A 16,344-nucleotide genomic window follows, 5' to 3' on the forward strand; every position below is an offset into this window, starting at 1 on the left:
AAAGAAAAAGAAAAGATTGGTTGAACATCTGTTCCAAAAGCATTTATGAGGTGCATAAACTATCAATGTCAGGAATAAATAAACGACCATCACTACAGATCACACAGACATTAAAAAACACCAAATGAAATGCTATGCACAGCTTTAGATTAAAATGTTTAAAATTCAGATGAAATGATACATTCCTAGAAAAAGCAAAACTTAACAGAATGGGTATCAGAAGAAATAAAAATACTTAATAGACCAATATCTATTAAACAAATTGACTCCAACATAAAAACTTCCTACAAAGAAACCACTAGGCTCAGATGCTTTCCCTCATTCTCCCAGGCATGCATTTAAAGAAGAAGAAAAACAAGCATAGACAAACTCTTCTAGAAAGAAAAAAAAAAAAAAAAAACATGAGGAACATTTCCCTGATATCAAGAGCTAAAAATGGCATTAACAGAAAGAAAAATCATAAGCCATTCATTCTCATCAATATAGATGTACAAATCCTAAACAAAATACTAGCAAATCAAATCCAGTGATGTATAAAAATACTAATATTTGCCATTTGAAAAATCAGGCAATATAATTTATCACAGTAACAATCTCAAGAGAAAAATATATGATCATCACAAAAGATGTAGAAAATGTGATACAATTCAATGTTCATTTCTAATACTCTTAGCAGACTAGAAAAAGAAGGAAATTTACTCTGATCCAGAGATCATCAAAAACAGAAAAAAGAAACAAAAAAAGGGGGAAGGTCCTACAGCCTGCATAACCGTTGAGGTGAAAGACGAAATGCTTTCCCCGAGGATGTGGATGAAACAGTGCTTTGCACCACTACTTCTAGATAGCATCACACTTGAAATATAGCCACTTCAGCATAGCGAGGGAAAAGTAAAAGTATAAGAATAGGAAAGCAAGAAATAAAAATATCATTACTTGCTAATGATTATTAGAAATAAAACAGGAAATTTAGAACTACTAAGTAATATATAAAATATCAATTGGATATCTATAGCAACAAAAACTTAGAAAACGAAATTGGAAAAATGACATTAACAACAGCATTAAAAAATCAAATACCCAATAATAACTCAAACTGAAGATGCACAAAAACCCATAAATGGTAAAACAAAGAATACTGCTGAGAAAAGTTAAAGAGCTAAATAAATGGAGGAGATAGACCATGCTCATGGATTGGAAGATTTCGCATTGTCAAGAGTCTACATGCCTCAATCAAAATTCCAGCAGGTGTTTTTGGTGGAAATCGACAATCTGCTTCCAAGTCTGGAGAATCTGCATGGAAACATGAGTGACCCAGATACCAAGACAGTCACGAAGAACGATAACAAAACTGGATGATCTATAAACCAGGTATCAGTATAGTATTGGTGGTACAAAGATAGACAAGCAGCCCAGAGGAAGAGAATAAGTCTAGAAATAGACCCTTACATATCCTTACATATATGGTCGCTTCATTACAACAAAAATGCCATTGCATTAGAGTGGACAAAGGATGCCCTTTCCAACAAATGATGCTGGATCAAATTTATATATACGAAAAAATAAACATACACTACCTCACAACATATTAAAAATTTAATTCCAGATAGACTGAAGATGAAATGCAAAAGAAAATAATAGAAATCTTTTCTAGAATACATGATGGAATATCCTCACGACCTTGGGACAACCAAAAATTCTTCAATGGCAGGGGAAAGAAAGCAGATCATAAAGAAAAGACTGGGGGCATAGACTACGTTAGATTACGAACTTCTATTTGCCAAAGGCACTATTAATTGGACTTCATCAAAATTAGAAACTTCTGCTCCTGGAAAGATGCTGTTTAAAAAAGGGCCAAATTGGCAGGAAATATTCATAATACATACACCTGACAAAGGGTCTGTATCTAGAATATATAAAAACCTCTTACAACTTAACAATAATAAAAAAACAACCTAGATTTTCAGAAAGTGCAGAAGACTGAATCAGACACTTCCCACAAGAAAACGTGCGAATGCTCACCGAGCACCAGAGAAGATGCTCCGTGCTGTCAGTCACCGGAGGATGCAAAATGAAACCAGCACGTCTTCCTAAAGTGGCTAAAATTTAATTCTAAAAAGATGAACAATACCAAGTACTGGCACAGATACAGAGCAACTGGATCTGTCACAGATTGTTAAAAAGAGCATGAAACAGCACACACATTTGGAAAACACTGTTGCAGTGGAACATTCACTTACCAGACGGCTCAGTAACTGCGCTGCAGGAGAGGCTGCGCAAAGCCTGGCTTGTTGACAACAAGCGTTGTGGCAGCTCCGACTCAGGCGGTGAAACGTGGCCCCAAAGCACTCGTGGCCGGGTGACGGCATGTAACTGCCAGGAGTTGGGGGCAGCAATTATCACAATGACCAGCGAGGCCAGGGGACCGTGGAGACGGTAACAGAATCGGTGGTCCTGGGCCCAAAACAGGCAGGCGAGCACGGACAGCACCGTGTGCCTGACACGCGTGTGGGCATGCGTGCATGTGCACACACACATTCAAAGGAAAACAGGAGGGAACGAGGAGGCTGAGGGAGGGAGCCCCATTAGAAGTCACGACCCCTCACCCAGTCCAGACCCGGCCAGTGTCAGACCTGGAGCCCACTGACCGTGAAGAGGGTCAGGGGCCCCGGAGACAGGGACCCGCAGCCCCAGGGCAGGTATACAGTGTAACAGTCACGCCAGTCTGTAGCCAAAGGGACCTGCTGACATTTCCTTAAGTGCCTGCCGTGCACTGGGTAAGAGATAATCCCCAGACGTTTCAAGGTATGCTGCACACAAAGTCTGTGCACACTGACACCTGGTGACCCAAAGTGTCATCACGTCCTCCCGCCAGGCTGGGGGCATTTGGACTCCAGGTAACACGTAAAGTCCTGGACAAGGTCACGAGTGAAAAATGAGATCGACATACCGGGTAGCTCGTGAAATACCGACACTGGGGTCCGTGGGCCATGGAGTTAGCCGGAAGGTGGAATGGAAGCCTCTGAAAGTGTCCTCCCCCACCCAGCCCATCAAAGGGTGGCGGAGACCTGGGACCACCTTGAGGTCACGGATCCGCGGGGCCTGGCACCCGGCCTCCACCGACAGCCATCGGCCCCGCAGAACCACTGGAAGTCATGCTAAGCTCAACAAAGCAGGGGCCCTGCTCACTGCCGCGGTGCCGGACGCGGACTCTTGTCGGAGCAGATTCACACGGCCTCGGCTCCGTGTTGCGTGAACACTGACGCCAAGTGCGTTCTGTCCCACCCTGGTGAAGACAGGATCAGAACCAGCTGCGTTCACGAGCAGAGGAAAGCAGTGTCCGGTCTTGCCACACAGCGCTAGCTCTCCTGCCCTCTATGATGGCCCAGAGCTGCCTGCACATCCCACAGAACGTCACATGGACCCACCGCGCTGGCAGCCTCATGCTGACGAGGCAGGAGGAAGACTCAGAAGCCCTCGGCCAGACGGTGGGACACGCGCCCGTCTAGAAACAGGGACCTGTCCCTTCTGTTGCAGTTCAGGGTATGCTGAGGCTGCCCCTCCAGAGTAAGAGCAAAGAAGGAGGCGCAGTGCCTGGCAGGCCTCTTCATTCTGCAGGAACACGGGCCGGCGCACATGCCGGGTGACAGGTAAGGCAGGGCTGCCAGCTCAGGGCCGCGAGGCTCTGCAGCAAGTTTGGGCTGTCCCTGCTGCTGGGGACACGCCATCTGGCAGACCACTGGTGTGGTAGCTGTCGAGCCCAGGGAGAGAGTCGTGGACGCCACATCCAGCCCAGGGAGACAGTCACAACGTGGTGCCCGGGGTTCCGGAGCACGGCCATGCCTCTGCCACAGAGAACCATGTGCCTTTCGAAAAACAGCCGTGACCATGCTTCTGGGCCTTGGCAGATGGAACTCCTGACCGTGGGCCACCAAATGCCATGCGTCACACACGTGACAGGCTCAGTCACCCACTAGTGTCAGGGCTGGGCAGAGCCGGCATCCATCGGCTGCGAGAGAGACAGTGCACCAGGGAAGAGCAGGTGGGACCAAGGGCACAAGAAAACTGTGTGGCAGAGGCGCGGACCACACAGGAGCCCCAGCGCCCTCCCTGCACGCCTGCCGGTGGCCATCTGGGGACCTTGTACGCTTAGCTGAGGGAGGAGGACAAGGCTGAGGTGCTTCACAGATGGAGGGGCTCGGTGTGGGGCACAAGCCAAAAGCGGGCAGTGGCTACCACCAGCTGTGCTCAGGGGAGGCCCCTGCAAAGAGCTCACTGAGAAGCAAGGTCATGAGGCGCACAGCCAGGGGCACTGCTCCAGTCACCCTCTCAGCGTGCACGCAAGGGCGCGTGCTCAAGGGCAAGGCTGACTTCCTGGCTGACCGGTCAGTTGCCTGGGAGGACAAAGACTGAAAGATTGGAGACAAGGACTGGAGACCCACGGTCCACCTGGCAGCAAGGTGACACACTGAGCCCCTGCCATCCTTATAGGGGCGTCACTCTCACAGGAGGAATACTGGCGGGTTACACCGGAGACACACACGCTAGCTCTGAAACTCTGAGGATGTCCACAGCGCCACGATCTCAGCAGAGCATTCAGCGCACATGGAGCAGCTGTCAGAGAAACTAAGGCGTTTTTCAGAAGGAAACCCCGACCTTTAGAAGGAAAATGCTGTGACACGCGGGGAGGCAATCATCTCTCACCTCTGTCACACCGTCCTGAGGTTAGGTCCCGCAATGTAACCGGCTGCCTGGGCTGCAGTGACAAGTGACATTACCATGATGAGGAGCCCCTGGAGGGCAGGGCTCAGGCCTCCATATGAAACCAAGCCTGGGGCACAAAGCACAGCCCCACGGCGCACAGCGACCCCACGCCGCTGCCGGGACAGCCAGAGAACCACAGACGCCAGGGCTGGGGGAGAACCCACGCAGCACGCGGAATGAACACAGCCCCTTCGTTTTACAAACGAGGAAACTGAGGCCGGGGAAGTTAACTGACTTTTCCAAGTTCACGCAGCTCATCAGCACCAGAGTCGGGGTGAAATGAAGCCTCCTGGGTCACAGAACGATCGCTTTGAAGGAGAAAATGCCAAGTTGTATCTTGAAGGCCAATGTGACGCCACTATCTGCCTTTTACCTGTTAACACAGACTAAGGCACTTAATGAGATAAGAAGATAATCGGGGCAGAGTGAATGAAGAGGCGTACTTGAGGCTCCCCGGGCACCCGGGAGTGCAGGCTTGCTGCAAGGGATTCCCCGTCAAAGGCCGAGAGGGACTCAAAGGAGATTAGAGCTTTGTGGGTGCACAGCAGCGCCAGGCAGCTCTGCTGAAGGGCTAACAATGCCCTGGCTGGGGGCATACTCTGACCCCGCTGGAGGGGAGGAGGCCTCCAGGGCTGCAGCACAACCAGCACATTAAGGCTCTGAGGCTGTTTCGGATGCAGCCATCTCCAGCAGCCTGGCCCAGGCTGAGCAGAATGACTGAAGCAGCGCACGGCTCCAGTAAGCAGTCACCTGATGCAGGTGTACCTCAGTGTGCACGGGGATGCCTGAAGACCTGTGGCCAAAAACACTCTTGCGTACTGGCCTTGGGGTAGCATCGTGTCTAGAACACACAGCCCTAGCGTGCAGGGGTGGAGCCTGACTGCAGTGAGGCCCAAGGCTGGCCAGGACCACGGCGGCATCAGGCGCCCCTCCAGGCACTCCCTGCCCTCCCGCATCCTCCAGGCACTGCTGGGCACCAGCAGCCCAGCAACTCTGATGCCAGGAGGAGGTGCCAGCCTCCCCCGCTGCCAGGGAAAGGGGACTGAGGAGCGGGCGTGCTGGGGACTCACTGGCCATGAGCCCCAGAGACAGGTGGGTGTGGGAATGAAACGCCGGTCAGAGTACTTAGCCCAGGTGGTCTGTGACAGTGGCCAAAGGAGAAAAAGATGTGGGCAGGCTGCTCAGGACCCTCAGTCCACACACCAGAACACGGGCGGACACAGAAAGCTGGCCCAGGTGACCACAATGCAGGTATGGCCCTCAGCTCTTCACCTGAAAACGTTCACGGACCGAGAGCCCCTTGATTTTCAGTCCCACTGGGGATACAGGACAGCTGCCTGAAACCACCCCTTACAAAGTTAATACAGGGCTGCAAGGGGGACCGTGCAGGGGCCTGGACCCTGCAAAGGCACAGGCAGTTAGGGAAATACCCTGCCACGGCCCCCCGCTTACCTTCCTGCGATGACCTGCTGCTTGGGCGTCACACGTCCTTGCCTGGGACAAGATCTGTGGCTTCCCCAACCGCTCCTACTGTGTAATAAAACCTAACACTGTCCTTTGAGGTATCTTCCAGCCTCTGCATTCACGGGGACCAAGTGACCCAACCGGACCAGAGGTCACATGTGGGCACTGACTCCACAGGTCCTGCAACCTCTGCCCATGGCCTGTCCTCAGCCAGGAACAGGATTTCTGCCTCCCAACCCTGTGAGCTCATCCCCAGCCAATCAGCAGACCCAATTCCCTAGCCCTGTGTCCACCAAACTATCTTTCAAACCCTTAGCCCCCGAATTCTCTGGGCGACGGATTTCACAAATTCTTCTCCTCCCCTTGCCAGGTGCCCTGTGATGCTACGCTCCTCCCCACCGCAGCGCCTGCTGCCTCAGTGTCCTGGCTTCCTCCTGAGTCGCGGGCGGTGAGCCGGGTTGGGCGGTAACAAGGCCGTGGAGAAAGGGGAATGGTCCAGACCTGTGAGAACTGCCACACAGACCCTGAGTCGATGCCAATCCCCACGGAATGGACATCGCTACAGTCTGTGGCCAAATGGGGACCCGGCAGCTGTGGCCAAGTCCACCCCACAGCAATTACTTCCCCGATGCCTGCGTACACACTGGAATAGGTGGCCCTGGCACTGGTAGGGTCCCCACACAGCACTCACCCCGTGGTCTGCAGAGCCAATTAGGACAGGAAGGACCAGATAGAAGCCCCAGGAAGTTTCCTCACCTGTTAAAATAGCCAACCAAAAGCAATACCCCAACCCTGGGGAGAACAGAGAGCTCGACCACCATCAAAGCCTTGAAAGATGCTGAGCGGCTGAGTTCTATCAAATCCCACTGAATCTACGTTCGGCCTACGTGGTGGCAGAAGGTTCTTGGAGAATGGAAGCACGTTATCCTAAACTTCATCAGGAAGGCGACTCTAACCGCAGCTGCTACTGTTGCCGAGGCAAAACCATGCCGCCCCCGGCCTCTGATTACAGAGACCGATCTAGGGTTGTATTTTCACAACTCCCTTTGAAGGGCTGCCTGAAGCCATGGGCCGTCACCTGGCAGGGACAGCAGCGGACACTCAGCTCCTGCTGCAAACCGGCATGGAGACTCCTGAGCTCACCGCCAGCTCCCGTGGACGGGCTGCCCACTGGCCACACCTGGCCTGCAGCCTGTTTCTGTGGGAGCCACGAGCTAAGAATTGTTCTGCATTTTAAAGAGACATAAAAGGACACAAAGAAGAAGAGTGTGGCCTACGACACCTAAAATACTTACCGTCTGGCCCTTTACGGAAAGCGTGCCGACTCCGCCTGCCTCGGCCCTGAAAGCACCTGCAGACTTGCTCGGAGACGAGGCACAGACTCCTCTAAGCGCCTCCTTGACAGTGAGCCCCGTGTTCCCAGCAGAAGGACGGGGCTCCCACAGCCTGGTCCCGTGAGTGGCTGTGACGGTGGCCTGGGGAGCTCACCCAGCACAGGACCCTTGGCCCCCCTGTGACCTCGCTGCTGCGGCCTGGTGCTCACCTCTCCACGGGTCTCTCAGCACAGAAACTGGTGCCACGAAGCTTCCTGCCCAACCGGCTCTGGAAGGCCTGGAGCCCACACCAGCGTTCTGGTTCCCTCTGAAGGTCCCTAGGTGGCCCGTCTGCACCGTGTCTGCAGCCCCGAGGGTTCCGCCCCTCTGCACACCCACCAGCTGTGGCCGCCTGCTCCCCACCACGTTCTAGGGCGCAGCACCTGGCTGCCAGCCACTGCAGACCAGCCCCGGCCTGGCCAAAGCAGCAAACTTCTCCGCTGCCCGTGGGCCGAGCTACACCTCCTCCAGCGAGGCCTGTTTTCTTCCAAGTTCCCTCACTGAGTCCCAGGGTACCTGAGCAAGTGTCCTCACATCTGACTGCAGTTACTCTTTGATCATCCTTCACACTTCTTCGCACTAAACTTCCCTGTTTAACCTGCTACCTGGTTTCCAGACCGACGCAGCCTGACCTCACCCACAGAGACCTCGATCACAGGGACAAAGCACTCTGAAGACAGCTGCCGACGGGCCTGCTGGACAACAGGGACAAGGCAACTTAGATGTCCAAGAAAAACAAGTGCACAGAGGGTGGAAGTAAGCCTGGCCCCTGCCTCAGTGGCGCTTCAAGGGCCCAGTGATCTGGAGGCATCCTCACCACCAAGAGGCTGATTCTGGCGTGCCTTTGTGAATCTGGGAGGCACCGCAGGACACGCGGGCAGAGGGGCCCCACCCCGCGACCCGCAGGGCTGGCAGTGGTGCAGCAGGTCCAGCACAGCACCCCCACTGGCAGCCAAAACATCAGGGGCAAATGAGAATGCTGCATGGAGCCCTGGGACCCCCAGTGGGACAATCACAGGCCAGCTCCTGGGTCCCTTCTGCATATAGCGAATCTCCTGTCAAGAAACAGCTCCTGCTTGCTGGCCGGCCCTGCTGGGTGGGTGGACTCTACGCAGCAGGCACTGCCTCTGCTCCCCCGACACAGCTCTGACCTGCTGGGCAGCTGCCTAGGACCTGACTAAGGAGGAGCACCTGCCCCGGCCCGCAGGCAGCTCTGCCTCGCACACAGCACCAGCGGAAGGCTCTGTGTCCGAGTGTCCCTGAAAGCAAGAGGTGAGGAGCAATCACGCCAGGAGGCAAAGCTCTGAGCACTCGGTTGTCCACGTTGTCCGGATGGGAAGACGGTCAGAGACACAGATCTTTATCAATTTACAGGCAGCAGCTTCCATTCTGGCCACAAAATGAGGACTTGGAAAGCACAGAGAGGAGCAGACCCAGGGAAGGGTGCAGACGGGAGCTCAGGATGCACGCAGAGTGTGAGCCCACCTGGGCCACACAGCAGTCCCCAGGGTCTCCTTCCAGAGAGGGCTCGCAGGTCCACTCCACGGACGCCAGCTACGCGCCAGTGGGCGCAGTGCGTGCAGGGTGCTCCGCAGCCCCTTGCAGCTCCCGGGTTCTGACGTCCCCTTTTCCTAACCCTAAGCCTTGCAAGGCGGTATCGGCTTCCATGCGTAGAAAACAGAGTCTACCCTGAGAACCTGTAAACTGCATTGATCCTTACACAAGTTCGGGTTTGAATTTACGCTACTGGTGGCCCAGGAAATCCTAAACCAAGAATTTAACTTCAAGAAGTTCTAGGTTGTTGGCAGCCCTGGGCACTTCCCAGAACCCAGTGTGAGCTGTCTCTGGAGGAGGCATCCAGGCCAGCCCCGCAGGGTCCCCAGGCTGAGGGCAGCCTCACAGGGGCTTATCAGGAAACGTGATAAAGTTCAACAGGAACACTGACTCTGAGTGAGTGGTTCCTCAAAAGACCAAAACATCAAATTAGGATTCCAATGACATCAGATATTGGAATCTTAAAGAAATAAAAGTTTGAATCAAAAACATAAGCAACAAAAGACTGTTAAAATTCACCAGGAATATTTTTTAAAGAATCAAAGTATCTAGAAGTAAAAATTATGGTTGTTGACATAAAAATCTGAGTTGGCGATTCAATAGCAGATTATAAATAACCGGTGAGAACTGTTTGTAATAAAGACGTGAAGACTGAGATGGTCCCCGTGGGACGTACGTCCGAGAACGCAGGTACTGCGTCTTAAGGGAGAACACCTGAGCAGTTTCTATAATTGAAGAAAAATGAAATATACAAATTCTCTGATTCCAGAAGCATAATTATTTCCAAGTAAGATAATTAAAAATAAACCCATTCTGGACACAATGTAGTAAAAATGCAGAACATCAAAGATAAGGACAAAATCGTCCCAAGCTGGCCTGGGGGCCGACTCCTCCAGGGCAACAGTGGGATCCGGAAAACAGGAAACAGCGAAGTGCCGGAGAAGAACCGTCAGCCAAGAACTATGCAGTCGGTGAACGATTACTCAACAATAAAGGCATCTTCAGACAAACCAAACTGAGAGACCTACTTGGTCTCTAAAACACGCTCAACTTTCTTTCTCTCGGTGGTTCAAAAAAAAAATAAAAATCAGAATAAATAAATAAATAATTAAAACACCTTCAACTAATGTGGCTTCTAATGTCACTCTAAGGTCATACCTGGAAAGAAGGAAACTGACCCAGAAGGAAGGTCTCAAACTGAAGTTTAAAAAATATCAGAAGCAAATGGCGGAGCTCTAGAAAACATCTAAATACAGATGATGTTAATAACAGTGATACTAATAGTATTTAATTTTGAGGTTGGTAAAAAGACCCAAAGGTAAAATTAAAATACCAGCCAATAAATAGCCAAGATGGGGGGGAAGAAAGTAGGTCAAAAGAGCTCTTAGGCTCTCACGTTGTTGGGATGGAGAGATGCCGAATAATTAACTTCAAGTTTTATGTTAAATATGAATAATAAATGTTAAGAGTAAGCATTTAAAGAGTAGAAAAAGAGCACAGCACTTCTTAAACAATAGAGGGGGTGAAATGGAGCAAAAACAAGATTATAATCATTCAAAAGAACAGGAAAGGACCAAAAAAAAAAAAAGCATAAACTAAGGAGACAAATTATGACCAGATCAGTCACCACAAAATTGTAATGAGCTAATTTACCAGCTGGAGATTGTTAAACTGGATTTTTAAAAAATCAGCAAAACGTTGTTTCAAAGAAACACCCCTGAAACTTACGGGCGCAGAAAGGCAAAGGACAAAGAAAGACGAGTGACCAGAAGCTGCTGCAGCCACGTTTGTGTAGCCAAGAGAGACGTCAGTGCAAAGGAAGCCAAAGTCACTCCTTAATAACAAAAAATTTCAATTCACCAGAAAAACACAAAAAATTCCTAACTATACGCACTTAATAAAATTGCACCAAAACACATAAAGCAAACATTGACACAGCAATCAAAACAGAGAAATCCAGAATCACAGTGGGAGACTTTGACACAACTCTGTCAATAACTGGTAGAGCCAGTTAGAAAAAAATAAAAACGGTAAAGTTATAAAAGAGTCTAATACAATTAACACAATTTTTCTCAAGCATAAATGAAACATATAAAAATTAACCTTATGATAGTCCATTAAAAACTCAACATATTTCAAAGAATTAATATTAAACAATCACGTTTTGTTTTTCACTGATATCCAACCATAGACATGAGACTCCACATCAGTATCTGAATTTCTGAAAACCACTGAGAGAGAATGAGCCACTGAGAAACAGTTGCATCTTCACAAGCGCCTTCTTGTGAAAGGTCACGGCAAACCCAGGGCTAAACGGAATGGAAGATGATTGAAACCCTCTAAGGCAAACACTGCTGATTTAAATTATCTGGCTGCCAACAACTGAGAACAGTGCTGCCCGCAGCTACCCAGGCCTGAGGTCCCACAACTGCTAGCAGCAAAGCACAAACAGCAAAAGTCTAACGTTTTTTCTATTCCATAACACCTGTATGTATCGATGACCTTAATCAAATAAATATTTAAGAAATTTACCTAACAGTAGGGTAGCAGTGAAAGGACCCTACTTACGTGCAAAAACCATTCAATTCTACAGGCATTGCTATTGCACACAGATACATTTTCAAGATAAGTGTACCCCAATTTTTTTAAATTGCCGTTTAGGGTGAAATTCAATCTAAAGTGGACTGTTTACTTCCTTGCTCTTGCAAATGTTACACCAAAGATTTTTTTTAATTCTTCTTTGATGATTTATTGGCAACATAATTAGCTATTTTGATGCTCCAAATACTCACCTACAGAAAGGTGATGGGAGATCCCACAGTGAGCAAGGACTGACTTTATCCACAGCCCTGGAACTTCCGTTTACGAAAAAGATTGCTTTTACATAATTTTTCCTATAACATGCAAGAGGTAGACCACAGCCTGTTTGAGAGCTGTCTTTCTGCAAGCTTGCTTTCCTAACACGGTCAGAAGTTCAGACCACCAGCGTCCTTCCTGCCGCAGCCACAGCCGCGGCCCCTCAGCACAGTGCAGCCCGCGCCTCTCCTGCCGGCCGGAGCACGCAGGGGCCGCCACGTGCTGCGTGGTCTGCGACTGCGTCCACTTCCTCCACGGCCACTGCTGTGAAAAAGCAGGGAGACGGTTGCAGTTCTCCAGAACTAGGATCGGGCTGGGACACTCTGGGGAGATTTACTCTAGGTCTACAGATTTCATCTATCGGAAGATGTTTTTAGTTGATGTACACTGATTTAATAGTTTTAAGTTCTGGTTGTTTTAACAAGGAGCATAATTCCAGGTGTAAGTAATACTGAAACAGAGAGCATCCATAGTATTAGGTTAAAAATGCCAACACCTGCGTTGATGGATTAGTTTACTGAAATTTCTAAGTTTACGTTTTATATTTTGAGTAATACCTTAAACCACGGAAAGGGTCACCTGGGAGCAAAGCTGTTTGCGCCAGTTGCGTGTGCGGCTGAGATTCAACGCTCCAACATGAGGGAGAGAAGTCACCCTGAAACCGAGTTGGATGCTCTGGAAAGCCTTGGTGAAAGCCAGTTAACCACAATCCTGCCTGTTCAGACGCAGGCAGGGCAAAGTGAAACGCGGGGAGGACCACAAAAGCACAGAGCCCACCCTGGTCCTCGTGTGTTCTCTCCTCAGTGTTTGAAACTAAGACTGTCAATCGTAGTGACGTTTTACGGGAATAATTTATCTAAGGACGATACAGAAGCCGGACACTCAGCCCCATGAAAAGGCCCTGACCCGACATCGAAGACGAACAGCGTCACCGTGTTGAGGAGTGACGGAGGCGAGAGCACCTGCAAATGTTTACGCCGCACCGAGTCTGCGCCCGCCACCCGCGTGCTTCTCCATGTTAACTCGCTCACCCAGTGACAGACCTCCCCCAGGCGCTTCCTGTGCCTCCTCTTTGTCACCAGGAGGAAGAGTGGGGTGAGTGAGGCCTCCTGGTACACCATGAAGGCAGCTCCACGTCCACTCAGGCCTGGACCCACTTCCCAGCCCCCCTTTTATGTCCTGGACAACCTTGGGTGGGCCGTCTACCCTCTGGGAAAGCCGCTGCCTCCGCGGTGAATCCCACAGACTGCAGTGAGGGTGAAGGGGGTTCAATGAGAACGCACACTTGGCGTCAACTCCAATGCGTGGACGTGCTAAATAGGCGCCCCGTCCTCTGCTGGCTCCTTGGCTGAGGCCCACGGTGAGCAGAGCCAAGCGAGCACCAGCTTGTCGGGCTGCACCAGCACTGCCGTCTCAGCCTCCCCGATTATTCCTGAGAACAGTGTCTGCACCTGCAGCGGAACCTTACCTGGGTCCTGTCCCTGTGCCCAGCCTCCTTCAGTCTGTCCCTGGAGCTCAACTCCAGGTGCCAGTGACAGGCCCCAGAGAGGAAGCCGAGACGCAGGTGATGGAGAGGCATCTGCATCCTCCCATCCTGCTCTGCCAGCTGCCACCGACTGCACCACACACAGCACCCGTGGGCCACGCTGCCCCACAGGCCCTGGGGTTGCGACTGCAAACCTCCTCCATGCCGCTGCGGCTCTGCAGGAGCCAGAGGAATGCATCTTCCACCCCGTAGCCAGCTCCCTGAGATGCCCTCCACTTGGTGCTGCTCTGCCCCGGGGCACTGGCCCTCCTGCACCCAGAGCCCTTTCCTCCCCAGTCCTGGCACCCAGGCGGGGAGCAGGTCGGGAAGCGGCAGGCCCAGCTCAACCTCTTCTGCCCCACGAGTTCCAACCCCCGCAGCTCAGCCCGGCCTGCTCCACCACAGGCTTGTCTCGTGGCCATTTCTTTACACGGGGACTGGGGGGGCCATGGACTCTCCTCTTCTAACCGAGCCTGCTCCAGGGACCCCCAGACTATCAGAGGGGTGTGCCCATCTCTGATAGACACAGCCCATCCCGGCTGTGTCTAGGATTCAGGTATTCCCAGAGGATCGAGCAAACAGGCGGCTGTGTCTGTGTTTCCTATCTGCGCCATGGCCTGGGATGCCCCAGTGACTGTCCCCAGGAGGCCGCCTCGCCCTGGGTGCAGGGTCACAGGGGCCGCAGGGGTGTTGCCCGGCCTCCCACCGGCCCAGCAGCCTCACCCCTATCCAGCAAAAGCAACCTGGCACATAAATTCACTTGTGCTCTGAATATATGGATGCACTTTTTATACCTATAAAAAGGAAACCGACATTTGCTTGACATCAAACTGCTCCCTGGGCTGTGACCTCTCCAGGTTCTCATTAAAACACAGAAAAAGTGGATTCATCAGCATTAGCTAAAGCGAAAATGGCATGGATCACCTTAAGGGTTGGCTTTTCTAAAATCACCGTTATAAATCCGCTCCAGCACCCCCTCACAGCAGAAATTAACACCTTCCCCCCAAATCTTCAATACCTTCATCCTATGAAAATCTAATGATTTGTTGACTGGCGTGTTTAGGTTTCTAATATTTTTTCCCAGCCTGGAATATCAAAAACACCCACCTATAAAAATATCCAGTCAACACAATTTATATATAAAAACACTTTTTCTGGTAAATACTGGGAGGGAGGACGTCTGTGACCTTGAGCCCAACGAGGCAGCCATTAATTCCAGAACATTTTTCTTTCCACACCGTCCACCTTATGCAGCAAACACTCCTTTAAACCTGAGGTTTTGTACTTCACAGTCGCGAAGCACCTTCGGCATCATCCGCATTTACAGGCAAGAAAACAAACCTCAGGACAGTGACCCACTCACCCTCGCTCACACAGGGGGCCTGGAGCCCAGTGCCCCAGCTCTCGCCTCCTGCCCTCGTCCCGCTGCCTCAAGATCGTACCTCTTGGGCTGAACAGCCCCAGCCAGTGCGGGGTCCGCAAAGGACTCTCCCAGCCCTTGGTGCGGGGGGAGAAACAGGGTGGGCTGAGTGGCACCGGGGACCTGGCACCATCTCCCTGCTTGTCCGGCCGACAGCAGCTTCTACCCAGGGAACGCTGCAGGGGAACGTGCGGGTTCTGCCCTCCCCACGCAGGGTCGAGCTGCTCCAGGAGAACAGGGCTCTGCCCATCTCACCCACGACCTTGAACTCCCCGTGGGCAGGAAGGACGCGATGGTTGCCTGTTCCCAGTCGGGGAAAGCGCCCGCTCTGCCGTATTAGCAAGCAAGCCCTTTTTGTTGGGGGAGCTCTGTCCCCTACTCCATGAAGGCCACAGGCATGGCTTCCGCAACGTGGTTCCCTGAGTGTGGCATCACTCAAGGGACGTAGCCGGCGCCACGCCACACGCATGCCTTCCGGGGTGGACGGGGGCTCCCTTTGGCCCTGGGACAAGACCAGGAAAGCTGCATGCCCAGTGCATGTTCCTCACGCTGCCTGTGTGGTCACCTCTGGCCTCTGTTTGCCCCCCCATGGTCATTTCTAAGAGCCACCTGCACGGCCACCACTCCTGGACACTCTTCCTCTTCCTGGGCTGCCTCATCTCGTCTCTCACGCTCTGTCACTGGCCACCTGCTGGGGGGCACTGTCCCCTACACAGTCCTCTCAGGGAGCCCAGGCACCGTGCCCACCCCCCCCCACAGACCCCATGCTCGCCAGGGACAGCCCCCTGTCCTTGCCTTTGTCGGGGGGAGGGCTCCTTATGCACTTTTTAGTCCACCTGCAATCATGGTTTGGCTCACACTGACTAATGTAAAAATTTCAAGTTTCAGCAACTTGAAAATAAGAGAAATTAGATTTCTCTTCTTTGCTCAAAGGTGCCCTCTGGGTTTGGTGGCCCTGTCCCACTTCGTAGCATCCCTGCAAGAAGGCTGAAGATTTTTTTTATAGATATCACCTGCCAGGGTGCACTTTTCTTGAGGAGCAAGGAAAGAGAAAGCAATTCTAAGGAAAAAAAAGTCTTCGTTATGAAAGCTAAAACAGCTCCAGGATTAGGCACCCAGGAATATTTATATCTGTTTCATGAAAAAGAAAAACAACACAAAATAATGAAAAAAGGCAAATAGAAGACAGCAATCCAAGACACAAGATAAAAAAAAAATGAGGAAAAATTCAGAAATTCGGTGAGCTGTCCCAAAAGTCCCTATTGTCGAACGGCAGCGTGTGCAGGAACAGGGTCCAGACGCACCCAGCAAATCCTGACATGCTCCCTTTAGGTGGCAGCTCCAAATATCATTTAAATTCATTACATCATAGTATTTAATCACGAATAATT

At 51.3% G+C, this 16,344-nt stretch overlaps 1 protein-coding gene across 4 annotated transcripts in view; it reads right to left on the reverse strand.

The window, feature by feature from the left end:
- EIPR1 (EARP complex and GARP complex interacting protein 1) overlaps positions 1-16,344 on the reverse strand; it is a 111,445-nt gene that overhangs the window by 41,081 nt on the left and 54,020 nt on the right. The window contains exon 1 of one of the 4 annotated variants that reach the window (XM_045548968.1): positions 2,238-2,570. The exons of the other annotated variants lie outside the window; for them this stretch is intronic. Coding sequence (XP_045404924.1) covers positions 2,238-2,535 — 298 coding nt within the window. The 5' untranslated portion in view covers positions 2,536-2,570. Of the gene's footprint in view, positions 1-2,237; positions 2,571-16,344 lie in introns of those variants that run through there. 4 annotated transcript variants of the gene reach the window in all.

The sequence above is a fragment of the Lemur catta genome, chromosome 4, assembly GCF_020740605.2.
Source record: "Lemur catta isolate mLemCat1 chromosome 4, mLemCat1.pri, whole genome shotgun sequence".
NCBI lineage: Eukaryota > Metazoa > Chordata > Mammalia > Primates > Lemuridae > Lemur > Lemur catta.